General features: G+C 51.5%; 2 protein-coding genes across 6 annotated transcripts in view; both read left to right on the top strand.

The window, feature by feature from the left end:
- Window positions 1–12,989, top strand: part of LOC105357584 (oncostatin-M-specific receptor subunit beta) — a 29,512-nt gene extending 16,523 nt beyond the window's left edge. For 2 of the 4 annotated variants that reach the window (XM_023960894.1, XM_023960892.1), the window contains exons 11-17: window positions 9,946–10,154; window positions 10,268–10,369; window positions 10,441–10,602; window positions 10,858–10,986; window positions 11,058–11,151; window positions 11,230–11,296; window positions 11,520–12,989. In XM_023960894.1, the coding sequence (XP_023816662.1) occupies window positions 9,946–10,154; window positions 10,268–10,369; window positions 10,441–10,602; window positions 10,858–10,986; window positions 11,058–11,151; window positions 11,230–11,296; window positions 11,520–11,966 (1,210 nt within the window). In that variant the 3' untranslated portion in view covers window positions 11,967–12,989. The remainder of the gene's footprint in view (window positions 1–9,945; window positions 10,155–10,267; window positions 10,370–10,440; window positions 10,603–10,857; window positions 10,987–11,057; window positions 11,152–11,229; window positions 11,297–11,519) is intronic. The other 2 variants (XM_023960893.1, XM_011492798.3) reach the window with 2 other exon arrangements.
- Window positions 12,990–15,637: 2,648 nt separating this feature from the next.
- Window positions 15,638–26,617, top strand: LOC101160956 (transcription factor AP-1). Of its 2 annotated transcripts, none has more exons than XM_011492799.3 (2): window positions 15,638–17,713; window positions 22,128–26,617. In XM_011492799.3, exon 2 carries the CDS (start codon window positions 22,246–22,248, stop codon window positions 23,254–23,256), a length of 1,011 nt encoding a protein of 336 aa, XP_011491101.1. In that variant the 5' UTR covers window positions 15,638–17,713; window positions 22,128–22,245; the 3' UTR covers window positions 23,257–26,617. The 2 variants fall into 2 exon arrangements, with proteins under 2 accessions (XP_011491101.1, XP_020555601.1); XM_020699942.2 differs by lacking the exon at window positions 15,638–17,713 and adding an exon at window positions 17,725–17,849.
- Window positions 26,618–27,739: the final 1,122 nt, after the last annotated feature.

Below are 27,739 nucleotides of genomic sequence, written 5' to 3'. Positions count from 1 at the left end.
CGGCGATCTCCTGACTCCTCCTCTTAGGGGCCAGCGAGCTCCTGACTCCTCCTCTTAGAGGCCAGCGAGCTCCTGACTCCTCCTCTTAGGGGGCCGGCGATCTCCTGACTCCTCCTCTTAGGGGGCCGGCGAGCTCCTGACTCTTCCTCTTAGGGGCTAGCGAGCTCCTGACTCCTCCTCTTAGGGGCCAGCGAGCTCCTGACTCCTCCTCTTAGAGGCCAGCGAGCTCCTGACTCCTCCTCTTAGGAGCCAGCGAGCTCCTGACTCCTCTTCTAAGAGGCCAGCGAGCCCCTGACTCCTCCTCTTAGGGGCCAGCGAGCTCATGACTCCTCCTCTTAGAGGCCAGCGAGCTCCTGAATCCTCCTCTTCGAGGCCAGCGAGCTCCTGACTCCTCATCTTAGGGGCCAGCGAGCTCCTGACTCCTCCTCTTAGAGGCCAGCGAGCTCCTGACTCCTCCTCTTAGAGGCCGGCGAGCTCCTGACTCCTCCTCTTAGAGGCCAGCGAGCCCCTGACTCCTCCTCTTAGGGGCCACGAGCTCCTGACTCCTCCTCTAAGGGCCTCTTAGAGGCCAGCGAGCTCCTGACTCCTCCTCTTAGGGGCCGGCGAGCTCCTGACTCCTCTTAGGGGGCCGGCGATCTCCTGACTCCTCTTAGGGGGCCGGCGATCTCCTGACTCCTCCTCTTAGGGGCCAGCGAGCTCCTGACTCCTCCTTTTAGAGGCCAGCGAGCTCCTGACTCCTCCTCTTAGAGGCCAGCGAGCTCCTGACTCCTCCTCTTAGGGGCAAGCGAGCTCCTGACTCCTCCTCTTAGAGGCCAGCGAGCACCTGATTCCTCCTCTCAGAGGCCAGCGAGCTCCTGACTCCTCCTCTTAGAGGCCAGCGAGCTCCTGACTCCTCCTCTTAGAGGCCAGAGAGCTCCTGACTCCTCCTCTTAGGGGCCAGCGAGCCCCTGACTCCTCCTCTTAGGGGCCAGTGAGCTCCTGACTCCTCCTCTAAGGGCCTCTTAGAGGCCAGCAAGCTCCTGACTCCTCCTCTTAGGGGCCAGCGAGCCCCTGACTCCTCCTCTTAGGGGCCAGTGAGCTCCTGACTCCTCCTCTTAGGGGCCAGCGAGCTTTTGACTCTTCCTCTTAGGGGCCGGCGAGCTCCTGACTCCTCTTAGGGGGCCGGCGATCTCCTGACTCCTCCTCTTAGGGGCCAGCGAGCTCCTGACTCCTCCTCTTAGAGGCCAGCGAGCTCCTGACTCCTCCTCTTAGGGGGCCGGCGATCTCCTGACTCCTCTTAGGGGGCCGGCGATCTCTTGACTCCTCCTCTTAGGGGCCAGCGAGCTCCTGACTCCTCCTCTTAGAGGCCAGCGAGCTCCTGACTCCTCCTCTTAGAGGCCAGCGAGCTCCTGACTCCTCCTCTTAGGGGCAAGCGAGCTCCTGACTCCTCCTCTTAGAGGCCAGCGAGCACCTGACTCCTCCTCTCAGAGGCCAGCGAGCTCCTGACTCCTCCTCTTAGAGGCCAGCGAGCTCCTGACTCCTCCTCTTAGAGGCCAGCGAGCTCCTGACTCCTCCTCTTAGAGGCCAGCGAGCTCCTGACTCCTCTTCTTAGGGGCCAGCGAGCCCCTGACTCCTCCTCTTAGGGGCCAGTGAGCTCCTGACTCCTCCTCTAAGGGCCTCTTAGAGGCCAGCAAGCTCCTGTCTCCTCCTCTTAGGGGCCAGCGAGCCCCTGACTCCTCCTCTTAGGGGCCAGTGAGCTCCTGACTCCTCCTCTTAGGGGCCAGCGAGCTTTTGACTCCTCCTCTTAGGGGCCGGCGAGCTCCTGACTCCTCTTAGGGGGCCGGCGATCTCCTGACTCCTCCTCTTAGGGGCCAGCGAGCTCCTGACTCCTCATCTTAGAGGCCAGCGTGATCCTGACTCCTCCTCTTAGGGGGCTAGCGAGCTCCTGACTCCTCCTCTTAGAGGCCAGCGAGCTCCTGACTCCTCCTCTTAGGGGCCAGCGAGCCCCTGACTCCTCCTCTTAGGGACCATTGAGCTCCTGACTCCTCCTCTTAGGGGCCAGCGAGCTTTTGACTCCTCCTCTTAGGGGCCGGCGAGCTCCTGACTCCTCTTAGGGGGCCGGCGATCTCCTGACTCCTCCTCTTAGGGGCCAGCGAGCTCCTGACTCCTCATCTTAGAGGCCAGCGTGCTCCTGACTCCTCCTCTTAGGGGGCTAGCGAGCTCCTGACTCCTCCTCTTAGAGGCCAGCGAGCTCCTGACTCCTCCTCTTAGAGGCCAGCGAGCCCCTGACTCCTCCTCTTAGGGGCCAGCGGGCTCCTGACTCCTCCTCTTAGAGGCCAGCGAGCTCCTGACTCCTCCTCTTAGTGGCCAGCGAGCTCCTGACTCCTCCTCTTAGAGGCCGGCGAGCTCCTGACTCCTCCTCTTAGAGGCCAGCGAGCCCCTGACTCCTCCTCTTAGGGGCCAGCGAGCTCCTGACTCCTCCTCTAAGGGCCTCTTAGAGGCCAGCGAGCTCCTGACTCCTCCTCTTAGGGGCCAGCGAGCCCCTGACTCCTCCTCTTAGGGGCCAGGGAGCTCCTGACTCCTCCTCTTAGGGGCCAGCGAGCTCCTGACTCCTCCTCTTAGGGGCCAGCAAGCTTCTGACCCCTCCTCTTAGGGGCCAGCGAGCCCCTGACTCCTCCTCTTAGGGGCCAGCGAGCTCCTGACTCCCCCTCTTAGGGGCCAGCGAGTTCTTGACTCCTCTTCTTAGGGGCCAGCGAGGTCCTGACTCCTCTTAAGGGGCTAGCGAGCTCCTGACTCCTCCTCTTAGAGGCCAGCGAGCTCCTGACTCCTCCTCTTAGGGGCCAGCGAGCTCCTGACTCCTCCTCTTAGGGGCCAGCGAGCTTTTGACTCCTCCTCTTAGGGGCCGGCGAGCTCCTGACTCCTCTTAGGGGGCCGGCGATCTCCTGACTCCTCCTCTTAGGGGGCCAGCGAGCTCCTGACTCCTCCTCATAGAGGCCAGCGAGCTCCTGACTCCTCTTAGGGGGCCGGCGATCTCCTGACTCCTCTTAGGGGGCCGGCGATCTCCTGACTCCTCCTCTTAGGGGCCAGCGAGCTCCTGACTCCTCCTCTTAGAGGCCAGCGAGCTCCTGACTCCTCCTCTTAGAGGCCAGCGAGCTCCTGACTCCTCCTCTTAGGGGCAAGCGAGCTCTTGACTCCTCCTCTTAGAGGCCAGCGAGCACCTGACTCCTCCTTTCAGAGGCCAGCGAGCTCATGACTCCTCCTCTTAGAGGCCAGCGAGCTCCTGACTCCTCCTCTTAGAGGCCAGCGAGCTCCTGACTCCTCCTCTTAGGGGCCAGCGAGCCCCTGACTCCTCCTCTTAGGGGCCAGTGAGCTCCTGACTCCTCCTCTAAGGGCCTCTTAGAGGCCAGCAAGCTCCTGACTCCTCCTCTTAGGGGCCAGCGAGCCCCTGACTCCTCCTCTTAGGGGCCAGTGAGCTCCTGTCTCCTCTTTTTAGGGGCCAGCGAGCTTTTGACTCCTCCTCTTAGGGGCCGGCGAGCTCCTGACTCCTCTTAAGGGGCCGGCGATCTCCTGACTCCTCCTCTTAGGGGCCAGCGAGCTCCTGACTCCTCCTCTTAGAGGCCAGCGAGCTCCTGACTCCTCCTCTAAGGGGCCAGCGAGCTCCTGACTCCTCCTCCTAGAGGCCAGCGAGCTCCTGACTCCTCCTCTTAGGGGCCAGCGAGCTCCTGACTCCTCCTCTTAGAGGCCAGCGAGCTCCTGACTCCTCCTCTTAGAGGCCAGCGAGCCCCTGACTCCTCCTCTTAGGGGCCGGCGAGCTCCTGACTCCTCTTAGGGGGCCGGCGATCTCCTGACTCCTCTTAGGGGGCCGGCGATCTCCTGACTCCTCTTCTCAGGGGCCAGCGAGCTCCTGACTCCTCCTCTTAGAGGCCAGCGAGCTCCTGACTCCTCTTAGGGGCAAGCGAGCTCCTGACTCCTCCTCTTAGAGGCCAGCGAGGACCTGACTCCTCCTCTCAGAGGCCAGCGAGCTCCTGACTCCTCCTCTTAGAGGCCAGCGAGCTCCTGACTCCTCCTCTTAGAGGCCAGCGAGCTCCTGACTCCTCCTCTTAGGGGCCAGCGAGCCCCTGACTCCTCCTCTTAGGGGCCAATGAGCTCCTGACTCCTCCCCTAAGGGCCTCTTAGAGGCCAGCAAGCTCCTGACTCCTCCTCTTAGGGGCCAACGAGCCCCTGACTCCTCCTCTTAGGGGCCAGTGAGCTCCTGACTCCTCCTCTTAGGGGCCAGCGAGCTTTTGACTCCTCCTCTTAGAGGCCAGCGAGCTCCTGACTCCTCCTCTTAGGGGGCCGGCGATCTCCTGACTCCTCCTCTTAGGGGCCAGCGAGCTCCTGACTCTTCCTTTAGGGGCTAGCGAGCTCCTGACTCCTCCTCTTAGGGGCCAGCGAGCTCCTGACTCCTCCTCTTAGAGGCCAGCGAGCTCCTGACTCCTCCTCTTAGGGGCCAGCGAGCTCTTGACTCCTCCTCTTAGAGGCCAGCGAGCTCCTGACTCCTCCTCTTAGAGGCCAGCGAGCCCCTGACTGCTCCTCTTAGAGGCCAGCGAGCTCCTGACTCCTCCTCTTAAGGGCCAGCGAGCTCCTGATTCCTCCTCTTAGGGGCCAGCGAACTCCTTACTCCTCCTCTTAGAGGCCAGCGAGCGCTTGACTCCTCTTCTTAGGGGCTAGCGAGCTCCTGACTCCTCCTCTTAGAGGCCGGCGAGCTCCTGACTCCTCCTCTTAGTGGCCAGCGAGCTCTTGACTCCTCCTCTAAGGGCCTCTTAGAGGCCAGCGAGCTCCTGACTCCTCCTCTTAGGGGCCAGCGAGCTCCTGACTCCTCCTCTTAGGGGCCAGCGAGCTCCTGACTCCTCCTCTAAGGGCCTCTTAGAGGCCAGCGAGCTCCTGACTCCTCCTCTTAGGGGCCAGCGAGCTCCTGACTCCTCCTCTTAGGGGCCGGCGAGCTCCTGACTCCTCCTCTTAGAGGCCAGCGAGCCCCTGACTCCTCCTCTTAGGGGCCAGCGAGCTCCTGATTCCTCCTCTTAGGGGCCAGCGAACTCCTTACTCCTCCTCTTAGAGGCCAGCGAGCTCCTGACTCCTCCTCTTAGGGGCCGGCGAGCTCCTGACTCCTCTTCTTAGGGGCCAGCGAGCCCCTGACTCCTCTTCCTGACTCCTCCTCTTAGGGGCCAGCGAGCTCCTGACTCCTCCTCTAAGGGCCTCTTAGAGGCCAGCGAGCTCCTGACTCCTCCTCTTAGGGGCCAGCGAGCTCCTGACTCCTCCTCTAAGGGCCTCTTAGAGGCCAGCGAGCTCCTGACTCCTCCTCTTAGGGGCCAGCGAGCTCCTGACTCCTCCTCTTAGGGGGCTAGCGAGCTCCTGACTCCTCCTCTTAGAGGCCAGCGAGCTCCTGACTCCTCCTCTTAGAGGCCGGCGAGCTCCTGACTCCTCCTCTTAGAGGCCAGCGAGCCCCTGACTCCTCCTCTTAGGGGCCAGCGAGCTCCTGACTCCTCCTCTAAGGGCCTCTTAGAGGCCAGCGTGCTCCTCACTCCTCCTCTTAGGGGCCAGCAAGCCCCTGACACCTCCTCTTAGGGGCCAGGGAGCTCCTGACTCCTCCTCTTAGGGGCCAGCGAGCTCCTGACTCCTCCTCTTAGGGGCCAGCAAGCTTCTGACCCCTCCTCTTAGGGGCCAGCGAGCCCCTGACTCCTCCTCTTAGGGGCCAGCGAGCTCCTGACTCCTCCTCTTAGGGGCCAGCGAGTTCTTGACTCCTCTTCTTAGGGGCCAGCGAGGTCCTGACTCCTCTTAGGGGGCTAGCGAGCTCCTGACTCCTCCTCTTAGAGGCCAGCGAGCTCCTGACTCCTCCTCTTAGAGGCCAGCGAGCTCCTGACTCCTCCTCTTAGGGGCCAGCGAGCTCCTGACTCCTCCTCTTAGGGGCCAGCGAGCTCCTGACTCCTCCTCTTAGGGGCCAGCGAGCTTTTGACTCCTCCTCTTAGGGGCCGGCGAGCTCCTGACTCCTCTTAGGGGGCCGGCGATCTCCTGACTCCTCTTAGGGGGCCGGCGAGCTCCTGACTCCTCCTCATAGAGGCCAGCGAGTTCCTGACTCCTCTTAGGGGGCCGGCGATCTCCTGACTCCTCTTAGGGGGCCGGCGATCTCCTGACTCCTCCTCTTAGGGGCCAGCGAGCTCCTGACTCCTCCTCTTAGAGGCCAGCGAGCTCTTGACTCCTCCTCTTAGAGGCCAGCGAGCTCCTGACTCCTCCTCTTAGGGGCAAGCGAGCTCCTGACTCCTCCTCTTAGAGGCCAGCGAGCACCTGACTCCTCCTCTCAGAGGCCAGCGAGCTCCTGACTCCTCCTCTTAGAGGCCAGCGAGCTCCTGACTCCTCCTCTTAGAGGCCAGCGAGCTCCTGACTCCTCCTCTTAGGGGCCAGCGAGCCCCTGACTCCTCCTCTTAGGGGCCAGTGAGCTCCTGACTCCTCCTCTAAGGGCCTCTTAGAGGCCAGCAAGCTCCTGACTCCTCCTCTTAGGGGCCAGCGAGCCCCTGACTCCTCCTCTTAGGGGCCAGTGAGCTCCTGTCTCCTCCTTTTAGGGGCCAGCGAGCTTTTGACTCCTCCTCTTAGGGGCCGGCGAGCTCCTGACTCCTCTTAGGGGGCCGGCGATCTCCTGACTCCTCCTCTTAGGGGCCAGCGAGCTCCTGACTCCTCCTCTTAGAGGCCAGCGAGCTCCTGACTCCTCCTCTTAGGGGCCAGCGAGCTCCTGACTCCTCCTCCTAGAGGCCAGCGAGCTCCTGACTCCTCCTCTTAGGGGCCAGCGAGCTCCTGACTCCTCCTCTTAGAGGCCAGCGAGCTCCTGACTCCTCCTCTTAGAGGCCAGCGAGCCCCTGACTCCTCCTCTTAGGGGCCGGCGAGCTCCTGACTCCTCTTAGGGGGCCGGCGATCTCCTGACTCCTCTTAGGGGGCCGGCGATCTCCTGACTCCTCCTCTTAGGGGCCAGCGAGCTCCTGACTCCTCCTCTTAGAGGCCAGCGAGCTCCTGACTCCTCTTAGGGGCAAGCGAGCTCCTGACTCCTCCTCTTAGAGGCCAGCGAGGACCTGACTCCTCCTCTCAGAGGCCAGCGAGCTCCTGACTCCTCCTCTTAGAGGCCAGCGAGCTCCTGACTCCTCCTCTTAGAGGCCAGCGAGCTCCTGACTCCTCCTCTTAGGGGCCAGCGAGCCCCTGACTCCTCCTCTTAGGGGCCAATGAGCTCCTGACTCCTCCTCTAAGGGCCTCTTAGAGGCCAGCAAGCTCCTGACTCCTCCTCTTAGGGGCCAGCGAGCCCCTGACTCCTCCTCTTAGGGGCCAGTGAGCTCCTGACTCCTCCTCTTAGGGGCCAGCGAGCTTTTGACTCCTCCTCTTAGGGGCCGGCGAGCTCCTGACTCCTCTTAGGGGGCCGGCGATCTCCTGACTCCTCCTTTTAGGGGCCAGCAAGCTCCTGACTCCTCCTCTTAGAGGCCAGCGAGCTCCTGACTCCTCCTCTTAGGGGGCCGGCGATCTCCTGACTCCTCCTCTTAGGGGCCAGCGAGCTCCTGACTCTTCCTTTAGGGGCTAGCGAGCTCCTGACTCCTCCTCTTAGGGGCCAGCGAGCTCCTGACTCCTCCTCTTAGAGGCCAGCGAGCTCCTGACTCCTCCTCTTAGGGGCCAGCGAGCTCCTGACTCCTCCTTTTAGAGGCCAGCGAGCTCCTGACTCCTCCTCTTAGAGGCCAGCGAGCCCCTGACTCCTCCTCTTAGGGGCCAGCGAACTCCTTACTCCTCCTCTTAGAGGCCAGCGAGCGCCTGACTCCTCCTCTTAGGGGCCAGCGAGCTCCTGACTCCTCCTCTTAGAGGCCGGCGAGCTCCTGACTCCTCCTCTTAGTGGCCAGCGAGCTCTTGACTCCTCCTCTAAGGGCCTCTTAGAGGCCAGCGAGCTCCTGACTCCTCCTCTTAGGGGCCAGCGAGCTCCTGACTCCTCCTCTTAGGGGCCAGCGAGCTCCTGACTCCTCCTCTTAGGGGCCAGCGAGCTCCTGACTCCTCCTCTAAGGGCCTCTTAGAGGCCAGCGAGCTCCTGACTCCTCCTCTTAGAGGCCAGCGAGCTCCTGACTCCTCCTCTTAGAGGCCAGCGAGCCCCTGACTCCTCCTCTTAGGGGCCAGCGAGCTCCTGACTCCTCCTCTTAGGGGCCGGCGAGCTCCTGACTCCTGTTCTTAGGGGCCAGCGAGCCCCTGACTCCTCTTCCTGACTCCTCCTCTTAGGGGCCAGCGAGCTCCTGACTCCTCCTCTTAGGGGCCAGCGAGCTCCTGACTCCTCCTCTTAGGGGCCAGCGAGCCCCTGACTCCTCCTCTTAGGGGCCAGCGAGCTCCTGACTCCTCCTCTTAGGGGCCAGCGAGCCCCTGACTCCTCCTCTTAGGGGCCAGCGAGCTCCTGACTCCTCCTCTTAGGGGCCAGCGAGCTCCTGACTCCTCCTCTTAGAGGCCAGCGAGCTCCTGACTCCTCCTCTTAGGGGCCAGCGAGCTCCTGACTCCTCCTCTTAGCGGCCAGCGAGCCCCTGACTCCTCCTCTTAGGGGCCAGTGAGCTCCTGTCTCCTCCTTTTAGGGGCCAGCGAGCTTTTGACTCCTCCTCTTAGGGGCCGGCGAGCTCCTGACTCCTCTTAGGGGGCCGGCGATCTCCTGACTCCTCCTCTTAGGGGCCAGCGAGCTCCTGACTCCTCCTCTTAGAGGCCAGCGAGCTCCTGACTCCTCCTCTTAGCGGCCAGCGAGCCCCTGACTCCTCCTCTTAGGGGCCAGCGAGCTCCTGACTCCTCCTCTAAGGGCCTCTTAGAGGCCAGCGAGCTCCTGACTCCTCCTCTTAGGGGCCAGCGAGCTCCTGACTCCTCCTCTTAGCGGCCAGCGAGCCCCTGACTCCTCCTCTTAGGGGCTAGCGAGCTCCTGACTTCTCCTCTTAGGGGCCAGCGAGCTCCTGACTCCTCCTCTTAGGGGCTAGCGAGCTCCTGACTCCTCCTCTTAGGGGCCAGCGAGCTCCTGACTCCTCCTCTTAGGGGCCAGCGAGCTCCTGACTCCTCCTCTTAGCGGCCAGCGAGCCCCTGACTCCTCCTCTTAGGGGTTAGCGAGCTCCTGACTCCTCCTCTTAGGGGCCAGCGAGCTCCTGACTCCTCCTCTTAGGGGCTAGCGAGCCCCTGACTCCTCCTCTTAGGGGCCAGCGAGCTCTTGACTCCTCCTCTTAGGGGCCAGCGAGCTCCTGACTCCTCCTCTAAGAGGCCAACGAGCTCCTGACTCTTCCTCTTAGAGGCCAGCGAGCTCCTGACTCCTCTTCCTGACTCCTCCTCTTAGGGGCCAGCGAGCTCCTGACTCCTCCTCTTAGGGGCCAGCGAGCTCCTGACTCCTCCTCTTAGAGGCCAGCGAGCCCCTGACTCCTATTCTTAGGGGCCAGCGAGCTCCTGACTCCTCCTCTAAAGGCCTCTTAGAGGCCAGCGAGCTCCTGACTCCTCCTCTTAGGGGTTAGCGAGCTCCTGACTCCTCCTCTTAGGGGCCAGCGAGCTCCTGACTCCTCCTCTTAGGGGCTAGCGAGCCCCTGACTCCTCCTCTTAGCGGCCAGCGAGCCCCTGACTCCCAAAATGATAGAAAAACATCAGAGTTTAGTCTATTAAATCTGATTTGCTTTCTCCAAATGGGATTAGAATAAATTTGAAGTCAATACTGTGAGAAAATAAGATTGTTGATGAAGACAGGCGCCAAGATGACTGGGAACATTTTGACAACACTGCTTTATAATATCCTGTGTGATCAGTTTTCCAAACAAGTTCAGTTGATGCTCCTTTAAAACGCAGACAGATTTTCTGAGCATAGCAGACCTGACTATTTTATTACATTCCAAACAGAATGTCTCCATTTGATCATGTATGTTTTACTGCTTTTACAGCAGCTCTTGTTGTTGTTCTTGTTATTTCCAGTCTTACTTTTAAAACGTCTTTAAGCGCAGATGAAACCCAGGTGAAAACATCCAGGATAAGTGGAACCAAGGGAGCGTTTTCCGTGTCCTGGAGGGGGTCTCCTGAGGCCAGCTGTGGTTACATAGTGGACTGGTATCCAGTAGAGGACCCGTGGTCTGTGGATTGGATGAAGCTCCCTCCCAACCAGACCAGTGCCAACATAACCTCCAGTAGGTCTTTAATGGGGTCCTCTCATAGCTGCATGTGCACGCCTATTGTTTCTGCACACAACTTTGATAAAAACACACCAACATTCATTGCAGCTGTTTGTGTTTCCTGCCAGAACACTTGACAGATGGATGCAGATACTTTTTGTCGGTATACGCCTGCACCCAGGGATCTCCAGTGCTGGTGGAGAGGAGGGAGGGCTACGCCACAGAGACGAGTTAGTATAAGAACGGTCTTTGGTTCACAGTCCTCATGTTGGTTGAGCAGCGTTTCCCTCCTGTTTGTCAGGAATCCAAGGAAAGCTGTTTCAGTCTTTGAACCATAAACAGAGGAACCTGGACGTGGAGGTTTCCTGGGACCCCATCCCACTCAGCCGGCAGACTGCCTACATACACGGCTACAATCTCTACTGTCGGAACAGCAACAAGCATGTGGTTAATGTGAGCACAGGTATGTTTCACAGTCCTGCAAGCAAATATGACATCACATTTTTCAGCCAGGATAAAAAGTTTAAAGACAAATGAGGTAAAAAAAAATAAAGTAAATCAATTCTAATCATGAATGATGATCAGTAATAAAACCACTTTTACAAGCTACCTGACGATCTGAAAAGCCTGAACCGTCCACAGGATAAGGAGATCTTTGATATCTGCAACAACACACTCGGACTTTGCTTTAATTGGTTCCTGTGTTCTTTTGGTTAAGCCGATCCTGAAGCCACCAGTCTGACTGCAAAAGGGCTGAAAGTGGATTTGTATGAGTTCACGGTGACGGCACAGACAGCAGTAGGAGAATGCTGCAAAGAAACCTTCAGCTTCACTTTAAATTCTCCAAGTAGGTTTCTAAAGTTGGATGAACCTCAGTTCTTTTACTCGTTGACCCATTTGTGCTTTTGCCTTCTCTAGCTGATAAGATGACCATGGCGGTCTTATTTTCCCTGGGGGCGTTATTTCTGTTCCTCTTCTTTGTCACAATCATCTGCTACAAGCAGTGGAGATGGTGAGCAAGCCGCATGTTCCCTCCAAGTAACGTTAAATTCATTCATTTCTCAGACATGTGTCTTTTTATATTCTACAGCATCAAGCAAAAAGTCTTTCCTCCAATCCCCAAACCTGTGTTGGTAAACCGGTGGATGACATCACCGGTACGTCTAACCCTTAGAACCTGATCATCCCTCTTTGAAATCCATTCATGTCAAAAGGATTTTCATTTTCGTGGAAACCTCTGACTAGAACCTAAAAATGAGACCCGGTTCAGATGGGAACCCACGTTTCCATTCTCTTCTCTGCCCAGAACCTTCATCATGTCAAAAACTATCCTCCTTCAGCACAAGCGAAGCTGTAAGGCCTTTTTCTCTGTCCTTTCAGGTTTTACTTGAAAGTCCGTTTCTGCTCAGCGCTCAGGTTCATCCCATAGACATTCCCCAGCTCTGCAATGAACCCAAAGCAGCGGAACCGGAGCTTCCCACTCAGGACGGCACACACTGGACTTCATCACAAAGTCCTGCAGGCTACTGCAACCAGCCTCTTAAAATCCGCACCGCCTCTCATCTCAGTGTAGACTCCGCCCCATTCAGTCTATCCTCTTCTACCTGTAGAGGTGACCTTCAGAACCCGTCCTATAACCTGAAGGTTTGGAGCGAGGACCGTAACTCCGGCTCGGAACAGCAGCTTCTGGATGCTTCAGCTTCCCCAACAAGCTCCGGTCAGTACAAGCCTCAGACCGACATGGAGGTCTTCAGGCCACACCCACTGAGGGAGGAGTCGCAGGGCTGCATTCCCTGTGACTCTGATTACATTTCGTTACCGCGGTAACAGACCGAAACTCCACTGGATCAAGTGAACTGACACAGGAAAGGGGACGAGCTGTCACTATGGCAACAAGCAGGCATCCAGTGAAAGTATTCAGTCCCCTTCACGTTCTTTACTCTTTGTTTCATTGCAGCCATTTACCAAGAGCGGGAAAATGATTTTGTCTTCTGGATAATTTACACTGAATGAAGAAAAACGGTCAGAGGTGTAAACATGTCAGAGAAATGGTTGTTTCTTCTGATGAATCCACCTCTTCCCTGGAGTCCAGCTGTGTTTAGTCAAACTGACCGGACCCGTTCAGGAAGCCTCTCACCTGTCTGTGGAAGACCTTCCAGCTCGCCGTTCATGCCCGACCAATCAGAATCAGAGGCTGAAAGAACTGCCCCAGGAGCTGTGGCATTACGGCACAGATCTGATCAAGGTTACAACAGAATCCCTGCACCTTCCTGAGAGCACAGGAACCTCCAGAACCCTCAGGTGAACCGACCAGAACCGGGCCGTCCAGCCAAACTGAGCAATCATTGGGAGAAGAGCCTCGGTGAGAGCGGCAAAGAAAAAGATCAGCTCCAGAGATCAGTGTGGAGATGAGAGAAAACATCCCTGCAGATCCCATCGGTCTGAGCTGTAAACCCATTTCTCTGATAAGACCTAAGAATTCCTCCATGAGTTTTACTGAAGTCTTAAGATGTTGATGTTTGATTAGGACTGAAGAGACTGTAAGAAATACAAAGATGTCTTTTATTTTGAAAAGATTTATTGAGTTCACAAACGTAGAGTTTTAAAAGTACTCTTAAAAGTCAAACTACAAATAGTTTTAAATCAACTTAGTGTAGCCACAACACAATTCAGTCAAATCGTCAACATTTACACAATAAACTGGCCTCTGAAAAACTTCAGAGTTTTGGGGAGTTATGATGGATCCCCCCATTCACCCCCACCCCCTCTGCACAACCACAGACTACAGCATTCTGCATAACTGCAATGATACAAAAATAACAACTGATATATTTTACATAAAAACAGGAAGAAAAAAACATACATTACGCCAAATAAATTTTGTAAGTTAAAAAATCACGGAGGGGTCCGACAAGCTGCACGTCTGCTGGGGGAGACATCATCTACTGAGAATCTGGAAAAGCCATTGCATGATTTATAAATCATTTATTTGGACGCAACTGCTGCAGATAAGTATTTGAACCACTGAGAAAACCAATGTTCATATTTGGTTCAGTTCATTGTTTGTGATTCCAAAGATCAAAGGTTTCCTGGAGTTTCTCAGCAGGTTTGCAAACACTGCAGGGGGGTTTTGGCCCCCTCCTCCTCACAGATCTCCTCTAGATCAGTCAGATTTCTGGGCTGTCGCTTAGAAACACAGAGTTTGATTTTCCTCCAAAGGCTTTCTATTGGGCTGAGGTCTGGAGACAGAGCCCCTCCTTGGTTCTCCTGGCTGTGAGCTTTGGGTCGTTGTCATGTTGGAAGACGCAGCCACGCCCCATCTGCAATGCTCTGAGGGGGGAGGTTGTTCCCCAGAATCTCCCCATGCATGGCCCCAGTCCTCCTTTACTATACAGTGCAGTCGTCCTGCTCTATGTGCAGACAAACACCCCATAGCATGATGCTACCACCCCCATGCATGGCCCCAGTCCTCCTTTACTATACAGTGCAGTCGTCCTGCTCTATGTGCAGACAAACACCCCATAGCATGATGCTACCACCCCCATGCATGGCCCCAGTCCTCCTTTACTATACAGTGCAGTCGTCCTGCTCTATGTGCAGACAAACACCCCATAGCATGATGCTACCACCCCCATGCATGGCCCCAGTCCTCCTTTACTATACAGTGCAGTCGTCCTGCTCTATGTGCAGACAAACACCCCATAGCATGATGCTACCACCCCCATGCATGGCCCCAGTCCTCCTTTACTATACAGTGCAGTCGTCCTGCTCTATGTGCAGACAAACACCCCATAGCATGATGCTACCACCCCCATGCATGGCCCCAGTCCTCCTTTACTATACAGTGCAGTCGTCCTGCTCTATGTGCAGACAAACACCCCATAGCATGATGCTACCACCCCCATGCTTCACAGTAGGGATGGTGTTCTTGGGATGGGACTCATCATTATTTTCCTCCAAAAACGGAGAGTGGAATTCAGACCAGAAAGTTCTATTCTGGTCTCATTTGAACACATGACCTTCTCCCATGGTCCTCTGGATCATCCAAATGGTCTTTGGCAATCTTTAGACGGGCCTGGACACATGCTGGTTTAAGCAGCATGCATGATTTCAAACCATGACGACTTGGTGAATAACCAACCGTAACCATGGAAACAGATCCCCCACCTCTCTTCAGGTCATTGACCAGCTCCTCCTGTGTAGTTCTGGGCTGATTCCTCACCTTTCTTAGGATCACTGAGACTCCAGCAGGTGAGATCTTGGAGCCTCAGTCTAAGAGGGAGACTGACCGTCATGTTTAGCTTCTTCCTTTGTCTAAGAATTGCTCCAGAAGTGCATCTTTTCTCACCAAGCTGCAAAGAACTTGCTGGTTGAGTGTTTTGTTTGAACATCAATACAAAAACACATCAATGCTGCTGCAGAACTCTCATCAAACCAGCGGTTGGCATTTCTTCTGGTCCGGGGGTCGGCAACCCGCGGCTCCGGAGCCGCATGAGGCTCTTTAGCGCTGCCCTAGTGGCTCCCTGGAGCATTTTCAAAAATGTTTGAAAATGTAAAAAGAGGGGGGAGGGAAATATATTTTATGTTTTAATATGGTTTCTTTTGGAGGGAAAACAAGACACAAACATTCTTTACGTTTTCCAATGATGTAAGAATGTGTAGAATAAATATTAAATTTCAACATTTCTGTCATCGAGGATTTGCGTCATAGCCTGCGACACACGTTTCTACCAGCAGGGCGGCGGACCACTAGGCAGGTGGCTGATGGAAATGAACCACCGTCAGTTCCGTTCATTGCTTGATGAAGTTGAAAGTGAATATTCTGATCTCCTGCTACACAACACAGTCCGGTGGCTGTCCAGGGGGGACGCTTTGCGTCGCTTTGTCGTCTGTTTAGAACACGTGAAAACATTCCTGAAAAGCAAAGACCTGAACTACCCGCAACTGGAGGATCCTGAGTGGCTCAAATAGCTGCACTTTTTGGTGGATGACTGTGACAAGCCACCTAAAGGAGCTGAATGAAAGTCTGCAGGTGCCGCAAATGCTTGAAGCTGTTCTGTCATTCCAGCTGGCTGTCTTTGCCAGAGATGTACAGCGAAAGAAGACGATGCTGCTGGATCACCAACACATTGAGCAGAAATATCATTTTGGATTGAGGCCTGCACAGGAGGCTAGAACTGTAACTTTGACAGAGAAACCCTCTAAACCACATGTGTCAAACTCAAGGCCCCGGGGCCAAATGTGGCCCTTCATGTCATTTTATGTGGCCCGCGAGAGCATAAAAGTTTTCAAATTTTTAAAATAAAAATAAAAATTGGGGTGTATTTATTCATATCTAGGGGTAATTGGACTTGAAATATCGGATTGGGCAACTATACATTAGGACTTAAACACTGACCATATAACCTAACCTGGCAGAATCAAATGTAAAAGGATTTATGCTAGAGGAACAAGCAAACATGGTTTTTTTTTCATTACATTTAGTTACATGTATAAGTTATATCTGGCCCTTTGAGGACAGCCGCTATGCTGATGTGGCCCTCGGTGGAAATGAGTTTGACTGCCCTGCTCTAAACCCATAAACTACAGCAACAACACCAAGCATGTCTGTTTCTGTCTGCATAGAACATCCAGAAAATGCATCATATGTCCAGAAGAGGGCGCTGGAAACCAGTTTTTCTGACCGGCTCCCGTTCATTTTAGCTTCTCCAGTCAACTTCTAGATGAGCAGATGAGAACAAAGCTTCAGTCTGGAGGATTTTATGGTGGAAGGAAACATTTCAAATATTTGTCAAACAGACCAAAACAATCCAGAAAAGACTGAACCCAAAGGTAGAGAAGCTGCTCTTTGTGTTTCAGCTCACCTTGGCACAAGGCCCCATGCCACGCCCACTAAGGGATGGATGTGCGTCTGTGAGCTTCCAGCGCTCAGACATTGAGACTGTGGACACTTTGAATCACCTGGTGTTGACCTGATGCAGACTGTCCTCCCGACAGCAGACAGAGTCCTGCAGCAGCAGCACGTCCCTGCAGAGAGGCCTGCATCCATGCTGAGGTTAGCACCAGCTGTTCTTCCTCCTGATGTTGTTGGTCATCACTACAGGTTTTTTTCTAAAAAGGCTGTAGAAAGACAGAAAGATCCCTTTTGTGTGATTAATAAGGTTTTTTTTATATCAATTTATGTTATTTTAAATCAAAACCCAACATTTATAAGAAAAATAATTTATTAAAAAATGTCACTTAAAATAGAAGAAATGTGTCAAACAAACCATCCTTCCTGTTTTACAGGTATGTCACATGTTTCATTTATACAGCCCAGTATTACAACACAGTCGTCGTAACAGTCCTCACTAACTGTACCAAACAGAAAAAAACTATAGCTGATTGCTAAACTAAACTACTCTAAACAAAGCTAAGCTAAGCTAAACTAAGCTAAGTTAAACTAAACGGGACATCTCCACCCTTGAACCTTCCTTCTCGGTAAGGAAATCCTCCTAAAACAGGATTTCGTTAAAAAAAGAAGAAACATCAGGGGTGTCCACATAAAGGACACCGCTAGCTCCACAGAGAAAGTGGGCGTGTCTATTACCCTGGGGGCAGCGCAGACTCTTCCTGGACATTTGTGATGTCACAAATATGAGGACCCACTGGTTGAATACGCAGAAATGCATGAATGGATCCAAATACCACTTTGGGTTTTTCTTAGTGAGGAATGAAGATGAGAAAACACTTAAAAGCTCAGAAAGTGGTTTTGTATGATGTAGCCGCTCTAACAGCGGGGCAGTTCTCATCTTTATGGGTGATGATGGGGCATTTGTGGTTTGGGTCGGATGTCACTGCATATTTACTACGTTACTTTACTGTCTGGACCTGGCATCACTATCAACATCTGTAATGAATGAGAGTGGGTCTCCAAACAGGCTTATTAGTAAAAACGGGTCATTCCTTCCATCTGGACCCAAACGATGATCAAAGCAGGTCTGGACTGTTAATCACTGATTTACATTCTTTTCATGGGGAATTATTAAAGTTCAACCAAGAAAGAAAAAATAAAACCATAAAAGTAAAAAAGAAAGTGGTCTAATCCTCCTTTCTAACATTACAGGTGCACACAGTTGCTCCTTTCCAGACTAAAGAAGCAGGTTTCCAAAGATGAGGATGAGGCTCCACAGCTGCGATCTCTGACCATCTTTTTTTTTTGAAGAAGAAGAAGAATTGTGGGAAAGTCTTTCTGATTGGTTCTTTTCTCCAGTGAACACTGGGACTTTGGTACAAACGGGTTTTGAGAGAAGAGTCTCTTCTGAAGGAAGGAAGGCAGAGAAGGAGGCAGAGAACACGTGCGCGCGCGCGCGCGCCTGCAGATCTCGCGTACAGTTGGAGCTGCTGCTCCGTGTGAGGATGATCCTCCTCTGACCGTCCCGGAGCTGACGCGCCGCTGATGCTGCGTGTTCTGCCGGGTCATCCCCGGTCCGGACGAACCCGTCTCTCCTCGGTTCTGATCCTCCCGGTGAAGTTGACTGCGGCGCCAGGAACTCGTGCAGATCCGCTCACGGAGCGGCGCGAGGAGCAGCCAGGTGAGCGAGCATACGTGTGTCATTAGCAGGTTGGCGCGGGAAAGCCTCACCTGTAGAAGCAGGCATGTCCTGGATCAGCGCATCGACCCAGTTCTGGTGGGATCTGGGATTGGGTCTAACTTTACCTGTGACTCAGGTGAGGAAGAAGGACAGAAGAATGTGACCGTGACGGTAACAGCACCACCGGACGTGTCGGTTTAAGTCGGTTCCTTCCCAGAATCGCGACCTTAACGGTAATCGGCGGGAAAGGGTTCGTTTGATCCGCTGACTGTTTTAGTCCGTCCAGCTAAGAAAGTTGGGTCTGGTTCCGTCCGCCAGGGGGCGCTGCTGGTGAGACGCTCCGCGCGCGTGCAGACCTTGTTGGAGCCACAAGGACACCTGCTGAACACCTGTACTGGCTGTGACACAGCCCGCGTGCGCGGAGGATGACAGATTCCCGCCGTGAACCGAGCGTGCTGCGGACGCCCCCGCGCGCGGCAGAGGGAGGGGTTCAGGGCGGGAAGCAGTCAGGTGTGACCATCCAGGTTCACTGAGCAGTGGACACGTGACCTTTAAGGCTGTTGGACCATCAGAGATGCCTTCGGACCACCGGCAGGCCACCACGTGACATCGGAGCATTTCCACTAAACCACTGCATCATCATCATCTTCATCATCATCATCAGAGCGCAATCGCTAAGAAAATGTTTGTTAAAAAAACCGTTTCTAACTAGAGGAGCTGCTTTTCCTGAAGAACATGCAGGTTAAATGCTGAATTACTGAATGAAAATGAAACTTAAAGGGTAAAAATTGACACAAAAAAAATAGAGATGATCAAAGTTGACCGTAAATAAAGTGAAAACAGCACAAAACCAAAAAATATGTTTGTGAAAAATGCCAGAGCCGGGAATCGAACCAGCGACCTCATGCACCAAGGATTCCCCGTGTGTTTCTATGGAGGCAGAAATCCTGGAATATCTGGAAAAGTTCAAGGATTTGAAGGAGTAAAAGTCACAGCTGGAATACGCTGAAAGAGCTGAACATTTGAATAGTTGGATGTTAAAATAGATGAAACATTGTCAAGCGGCTAAAATGGAGGAAGATACTAGAGTAAAGAAAGAGAAACAGGAAAACAATGGTTGAAGGATTCACAGCATTCATCCCATTAGGCTTCAGAGGATTTTGAAAACAGCCAAATGTTTGCAGCAGCATCCTTCATTGGTGACTCAGAACCTGCTGTCCTACTTTTACGGTCCGTCCAGCAACAGGATACTAGTATTTACCTCTGTAAAAACTATGCAAGGCTAGACGACAGAGTGACCGCATGTGTCATTATTGTGAACCAAAACTTTGTATAAACTGAACTGAAGGGATCACAGCATCATGAAAATATGACGAGAGACGGTCAGCCCAGCAGAGACACCAGCCTGGACCGATTCGTCTCTTTGTCAGCCCTGTGACCCCAACAGGGATGTAGGGGGTGACGAGGATGGATGATGGAACAGAATAGAAGTTAAACAGTGAAAAGCATTAAATAGAGGGAAAAACCCAAAGAAACAAAAAAAGGTTTTAGGCCGACGTTTTTCCTAAAGATTACTCAATAAAACACAAGTGGCAGCTTCATGAGACTTGCTCTTTTTCTAAGCACGTTCTTTTACCACATGTCACTCTGGAACGCCACGTCAGTGATGACTTTTTTTGGCACCACTTACCTGGCTGAGAAACCTCCACACAGGTGGTGCTCCTGACTGCAGCTTTCCTCTCAGACCTCACATGCTGGACATTTAGTCCTTTCCTGAGTGCTGACTGAACTTTTGTCCGGTTTGACTTCCTTCTCTGCTTTTTGCGTTATTCCTGTGTGAACAACAACTACAAACATGGGACCAGCATAACAATTGTGTTCTGATTTGTGTGACTGTAGACAAAAGCTCATCAGAGGCTCCGTTCTGAGGATGCTCATGTTGGATGAATGTGAAACGATTGTCATGAACTGCTGGTGTTGGGCCCAAAATGCAGAAGACAGAAACGTAGACATTTAGTAAAAGAACCAGAATGTGACAAAAACCACAGAGAGGAGCAAAAGACAACCAGACACTGAATAGACAGAGGGCAGTTAACTGAAATGAAGACAGCTGTGGATCATGATTAACCTTAAACTGATGTGACTCTCTCAGAACATGACCATAACATGACCATAGCATGACCAGAAACATGACCAGAACCTGACCATAACATGACCAAAACCTGACCAGAACATGAGCAAAACATGACCATGACATGACCATAACATGACCAAAACCTGACCAGAACATGACCATAACATGACCAAAACATGACCATAACATGACCATAGCATGACCAGAAACATGACCAGAACCTGACCATAACATGACCAAAACCTGACCAGAACATGAGCAAAACATAACCAAAACCTGACCAGAACATGACCAAAACCTGACCATAACATGACCAAAACCTGACCAGAACATGAGCAAAACATGACCATGACATGACCATAACATGACCAAAACCTGACCAGAACATGAGCAAAACATGACCATGACATGACCATAGCACGACCAGAACATGACCATAACATGACCATAACATGACCAAAACCTGACCAGAACATGACCATAACATGACCAAAACCTGACCAGAACATGAGCAAAACATGACCATGACATGACCATAGCACGACAAGAACATGACCATAGCATGACCAGAACATGACCAGAACATGACCAGAAACATGACCAGAACCTGACCAGAACATGACCAGAACATGACCAGAACATGACCAAAAATGACCATAGCAGGACCATAACATGACCAAAGCCTGACCATAACATGACCATAATATGACCAAAACATGACCATAGCATGACCATAACATGACCAGAACATGACCATAACATGACCAAAACATGACTATAGCCTGACCATAACATGACCATGACATGACCATAACATGACCAAAACCTGACCAGAACATGAGCAAAACATGACCATGACATGACCATAGCACGACAAGAACATGACCATAGCATGACCAAAACATGACCATAACATGACCATAGCATGACCAGAAACATGACCAGAACCTGACCATAACATGACCAAAACCTGACCAGAACATGACCATAACATGACCAAAACATGACCATAACATGACCATAGCATGACCAGAAACATGACCAGAACCTGACCATAACATGACCAGAACATGAGCAAAACATAACCAAAACCTGACCAGAACATGACCAAAACCTGACCATAACATGACCAAAACCTGACCAGAACATGAGCAAAACATGACCATGACATGACCATAACATGACCAAAACCTGACCAGAACATGAGCAAAACATGACCATGACATGACCATAGCACGACAAGAACATGACCATAGCATGACCAGAACATGACCAGAACATGACCATAACATGACCATAGCATGACCAGAACATGACCCAAAATGACAATAGCAGGACCATAACATGACCAAAACCTGACCATAACATGACCATAATATGACCAAAACATGACCATAACATTACCAGAACATGACCATAACATGACCAAAACATGACCATAGCATGACCATAACATGACCAGAACATGACTATAACATGACCAAAGCTTGACTATAGCCTGACCATAACATGACCATAACATGACCAAAACATGACCATAACATGACCAAAACTTGACTATAGCCTGACCATAACATGACCATAACATGACCAAATCATGACCATAGCATGACCAGAACATGACCAGAACATGACCATAACATGACCAAAACATGACTATAGCCTGACCATAACATGACCAAAACATGACCATAACATGACCAAAACTTGACTATAGCCTGACCATAACATGACCATAACATGACCAAAACATGACCATAACATGACCATAACATGACCAAAACTTGACTATAGCCTGACCATAACATGACCATAACATGACCAAAACATGACCATAACATGACCATAACATGACCAAAACATGACCATAACATGACCAAAACATGCCTATAACATGACCAAAACATGACCATAGCATGACCATAGCATGACCAAAACATGCCTATAACATGACCATAACATGATCAAACTAGAGCCTTACAGACTGGTTTAATTTAAACCAGTGGTTCATGTAAATGATACTGGTCTGAACTGAAAGTCACGCATAACAAAGAAAGAAAAGAAGTTCAAATATCTTTCTGATGAAACTATAGACCTAAAGAAAAACGAACTAAAAACCTTTTTGACTCCAATGAAATGTGACGTTGTCAGTGCTGGTCTGTGGTTGTTCTCTGAAGTCCTGTTGAAATGTTTTAGTCTAATCTATTCTCCTCAAACATACATGAATGCATATGTCTGTGGAATGTTTTTTTCTCACTGGGGGGTTTGCTTTTCCTACAGACTGGTCCTGTTTTTCCCGCTTGGGCCGGTGTTCATCCCCTGCTTCACACGTCAGTGGAACCTTCCAATCTGCTCTGACATTCATGCTAATCTGATTAGGAAGATTTCCTCTTCATCAATGACGGCCAAGATGGAGACGCCTTTCTACCACGACGACTCCTCTGCGACGGCCGCCTTCAGTCACGTCACCGAGTACGAGCATTACCCGGGAAACAAGACGCCGATGAGCAAGAAGATCATGTCGGTGGCAGGCAGCCATCCCTTCCTCAGCGCCACCAACAGCGTTCCAGGAGGACGGGCCGGGAACCACAACCATCTGGGGCTCGCCGGTAACAGTGCCCTGCTGACGTCAGGCGCCTCCTCCGACATGAACCTGCTGAAGCTGGCCTCCCCTGAGCTGGAGCATCTCATCATTCAGTCCAACCAAGGACTGGTCACCTCCAGCCCGGCGCCAGGTTCCACCAACCCTTTCATCTACCGCGGCCAGGCCACCAATGAACAGGAGGGGTTTGCAGACGGCTTTGTCAAAGCACTGGCAGACCTTCACAAGCAGAACCAGCTGGTGGGAGGGGGGCACATGTCTCCGTCGTCATCCTCCAGCGTTTCCCTTCAAACGTCTTATCAAAGGAGCTTGATGTCGGGGGGAGACATGCCGGTCTACACCAACCTCAGCAGCTACAGCCCAGGCCAAATGCCGTACTCTGGAGGGCAGATGGCGTTCAGCGGAGGTTCAGGTGCTCCACAGCCCCACCCTAGAGGCTTGGATGCCCCTCAAACTGTGCCAGAGGTGCCTCACCCCGCAGGTGACCCCACCTCTCCACCGTCACTTTCTCCTATTGACCTGGAGACACAGGAGCGAATCAAAGCGGAGCGAAAGAAGCTCCGCAATCGCATTGCTGCATCCAAGTGCCGCAAACGGAAGCTGGAGCGAATCTCCAGACTGGAGGAGAAGGTGAAGGTCCTCAAGAGTCAGAACTCGGACCTGGCCTCCACCGCCGCCATGCTGCGGGAGCAGGTAGCTCAGCTCAAACAGAAGGTCATGAGCCACGTCACCAATGGCTGCCAGATCTCCGTCGGAGCCACGTCCTCCTCCAAATCCAGAGGCGGATGCGCTGGAAGTGACGTCTGACGAGACGATGAAGGGCATGACGGCACGCCTGCAGGCTGGAGGGTCACCACCTCGGTTTCCACATTTTGCTGGAGCCGGCGGATGTCGTGAGCTCAGAACTTTGGTGCCAGCGCGGCAGAACCAGTGGATATGTACAGAGACGCTCCTCAGTCCCAGAGGGTCTGTCAATCATCCACACAGAGGCGGGACTTACAGAACAGGTGCAAGACAAGTCTGGGAACACCTGGGATCTTTTTCTGGATCCGACAGAACAGAGGTTTTTGGCTGCTGTTCTGCAGGACTCACTGTACAAAGTGTGTTATTTTGTGGTTCTGTTCTTTAAACGGCTTATTCCTTCAGTGACTAACAGCTGTGCTGCACAGGGAGAACACGGAAACTTTCCAAGAGGAGAAAGACTTTCAAAGACAGTTTGAACTGAAACTTCACTTCAGCTCGTGTCTTTAGAATCAGAATCAGAATCAGAATCAGAATAGGTTTTATTGCCGGGTTCAGTAGAGCGCACTTTACAAAACGAGGAATTTGTCTTGGTGTATAGTACAATTAAAATAAGTTAAAAAATTAAATTAACACAACAACACACTATATACAGTTGAGTAAGGTGGGAGCACAGGTGGGCTGGGATGGTCTGTAAGTAGCAGCGATAGTCCTTTGGTGGGGGTAACCATCAGAACAGAGAAGAGTACAGATACTTGAGGTTCATTTGTAATGGGATTCTAGAAGACCTTTTTCCTGACTCCTCTTCTAATTTTGTTCAGAAGGTTTCTGCAGCTGTAGTTTGGGATTCTTTAAGAAATCAAACCTTCACTTTCAAACAGGAGGTCAAATAATTGAATTAGATTGATGGATTCACTGTTGTTTAACAGGAAAGTTCCTAGAGATCCATTGATCTCTGATGGCAAAGCAGTTTCCCACTAAGACATTTCATGTGATTTCATATCATTCTGAATTCATGTCATAGAATCATTGGAACACACAGATTGTGTGTTTATTCATCAACAATGCCTCTTTTTTGACTGACAGCTCTGATTTGACTGCAGTTCTGGGGAAGTCAGGTGTTTCTCTGGAAATGTTGAGGTTTTTTGGCAGCTGTTCCTGCAGAAAGTAGTTATTATCGGCTGAATTCAAAGGTTTTAGAGGATTGATTTACCAGAAAAAAAGTCTTTGGTTAAAAGTTTTAGTTAAGAAATCGGATCTTTGTTCTGAAAACTAAATCCAGACAAACAATCAGCTCCTTTTCTGAACTACTGTGAAGAGAAACCGTCCAAATGTTGGAATCAACGTTCTAGGATGATGGCTTCTACGTTCACATTTCTGCAAAAAGGACAAATAAAACGTTTTATTCAGATTTTCTGATCATAATGTAACAATAAAGAGGAAAAAGATCTCCGTGTTCTGTTAGGATCCAGCACAGTGGAGACTTTTCCTTCACATCTGTGACATCATTTCTGTCTTTTTGTTCATAGAATTATGATCCCTGATCATCATTTGTGATATTAAGTAGATTTGATATTTATGTGGAACGTTCTGAAGGTTGTGGTTTTTGATGTCAGCCTGAAAAAACAGAAAGGAAAAGGTCCCCCCCCCCCCCGGGTGAGATCACTGGGACAGACAGCGGGTCTTTGCAGACCGTTTGTTTTAGGAAACAGGTTTTTGAAGACTCACATATCCAAAACGCCATCGCATGCTGATAATCTAATTACACGCCACGCGGTGAGCGCAAAGGTTTACGGCGTCCTGACAACTTTTTGGCTTCGGTCCGCTGCCGCCCGGGCACATTTGGAGGTCGCAGGGGGGCAGCCCGGTTTATATACCCCTGGTGGTTGGCGGCTTCCAACCAACCAAAGACTGAGTAAATGTCTCTGGACGGCGGCTGGTTGGCGTTTGAAATGGACAGCCGCGTCAGAGCTGCTGCCAGCCGGCGATCCGGCTGCCACCGCCCTGTGGCCATCCAGCCGTCGCCCGATTCGGGGACGGCGTCATCCCCGGCTGACTGACTGACGCCTGATGGCTGCATTCATGACTGTGCCAACAATTTCCCAAAAATTGGGCGGCGATGTGAAATCCTGTAGATTCTGCCGACGCCCTCCCCATGGCGCAGTGACAGGTGTACTTGGGACCTGGGGGGCTCACGAGTATTTTTACTTTTATCAAAGGGGATTCTCATAATAACAGATTAATGGATGTTTCCGTTTATGTTATTCAATGTTCTGGCATCAAGAAGTCTCAGAACTCAGTCGGACAATAGAAGAGATTTTGATTTTTGGTCTATTGGAGGGTCTATTGCCCCCCTCCTCCTGTACCGAGTATTAGAGGTGTAGTGGTTCTTTTTGATAGGATGTCGTCTAGTTTGGTTGTTTTCCTGACAGCTGGACGGGGATCTTTAACTCCTCTGACACATAAATGTAGATGCTTCGGATGCAGAGTGGAACCCCAACAGCTGGGTGCTGCTTTACCTGAACTTCTGCACGACACTGTGAAGCCCACTTACAGGAAGTGGAGGACTTTATTTAGTTTGTGGATCTGCTATAGAGTGAGCTTCTGTTGCCTCACAAGAGCAGCTCTCCCAGCAAACACTTCATTGTTTTGACTCCTAAACTTTGGTTTCCGTTTTATGTGTTTGGAGGACCTGACTGCTGTCGGCCAGAGAAGAGAAGAAAGAACTAAAACCATCTTTGCTTCTGTCATCAACAGACGTCAATCAAAACCAAGGACATGTTTTTAAGCAGCAAATTTAAACCTGGAAATATAGAACGAAACCATTGAAATGATTTGTGATTTTGTCCTGTGACACTGATTTGATCGTCTTTGATTCTATTTTTGTAAAAACCTGCAAATGTACTTTTCACTCATTTTACGATGTTAGTCTGTATGTTTGATTACTTTAAATACTAATACCTTTATTTATTATGAGTACTTTGGAATACTATGCTACGTGTTTATGAACTTTTGTATGGATAATTGTGTCAATATATCTGTGAATGAAATCTTTATTTGTGTTTTTATTTCTATCTATCAGCTGACCCAGACTAGACCATTTTAACCTGGAACTACTGACCCGTTCTAACCAGAGCTGCTGTTCACATGCAGGAACGCCACACAGCCGATGCCAACTGGAACGTTCAGCAGAACTGATGTCTGCAGCAGAACAGAGGACGTCTCATTGGAAACTACAAAGTGGTCGGAGACGCTTCTTTTAGAAAAGAATGTGGCTCCTCCTCATTTCGAGAGTCCGTCGACCTTGATCACCTTAAATTATTGAAAATGAGCCCAAGTGTGGATGACAAAAATGTTCTGGTCTTTGGAAAATAATTCCTGAAAATGTGATGCAGAAGTTTTGAAATTAAAGGAATTCAAACCTTTTTCCCAGAGACCGTCTTTCTGTCAGCAGGACGCTGGAGTAAAGCAGGACTGTCCTTCAAGGCCGGGTCACGCGGTTTTTTAGCGTGTTGCAGGGATGAAACCGGTCATTCGTGAACACACGGAAAAGCTGGGAGAGAAAAAAAGAAGTCACTCTTTACGGCAGCGAGTCGTCAGACGAGTCTAGTTTAGTGAGTCGTCCTCACATAAAGCCCCGCCAGGTACAACAGACAAAAGAGCAACACAAAAAGAGAATTTACCTCAACAACACCAGAAACAAACAAACTAAACTACACACTAAGACACAAGGCATTCAGATCAATGTAGAAACTGTCCCCTGTAGCTATGACCTTTGACCTTTTCTGAAGGTCTGAGAATTTTAGGACAGCTCTCATTTGAAAAGGCTCAAGGCCTAAGGTTCTAATGGAATTATTGATGGTAAAGTTCCACCCTGGACAAACTGCTCCTGGTCTCGGTTTCGTTTAGGCCCAGACGGTGACAGGCCTCTGGACCCATCCGGCTCCTGTAACATGAGACAAATGAATGAATCATTAGACCACCGGTCCCCAACCCCCGGGCCGCGAACAGGTACCGGTCCGTGGCGTTAAAAAGGTTGGAGACCACTGACTTAGACGTTCCAACCAATGAAGTCAATTCAGTCGCCATGTTTCTGCAATACAGCCTCGCCACGTTGGAACCAGACGGCGTTAGTGGACTAAGCAGGGAGTCGGTCCGGATCCACATTTCTGAGGCAACCACTCTCAGGAGTGAGCTTGGAAGGCCACACCCCTTCCACTGAAAGTGGGCTGGGGATAATCTGTCAATCAAACCTTTCCAACATTTGACATGAGACGGCCTTCTGTCATTGAGGCATCTGATTGGTCAGTTTATTGCTCAACAGCAAAGATATCATGAAAGAAAAGCGGATCATCAGTGGAAGGGGTGTGGCCTTCTAGTGTGCTCACTACTGATTGGAGAGTGGTTGCCATAGAAATGCAGACTAAGACGACATGGACCAATCAGTGTTCGGCAGTGGAGCCGCCATCACTGTGTGAATGTGTTTATAACTGTACAGCTGTAGAAGTTCACCATTTGTTCTGCATTTGATGTTTATTTAATGTTCAGA

This window comes from Oryzias latipes, chromosome 12, assembly GCF_002234675.1.
Source record: "Oryzias latipes chromosome 12, ASM223467v1".
Taxonomy (NCBI): Eukaryota; Metazoa; Chordata; class Actinopteri; order Beloniformes; family Adrianichthyidae; genus Oryzias; species Oryzias latipes.
The sequence above is the reverse complement of the archived record's forward strand: the minus strand, read 5'-3'. Positions and strand labels throughout refer to the sequence as shown.

Excerpts from the sequence above, each read along its gene's own strand:
- LOC101160956 (XM_011492799.3), top strand. The coding sequence starts at position 22,246 with ATGACGGCCAAGATGGAGACGCCTTTCTACCACGACGACTCCTCTGCG.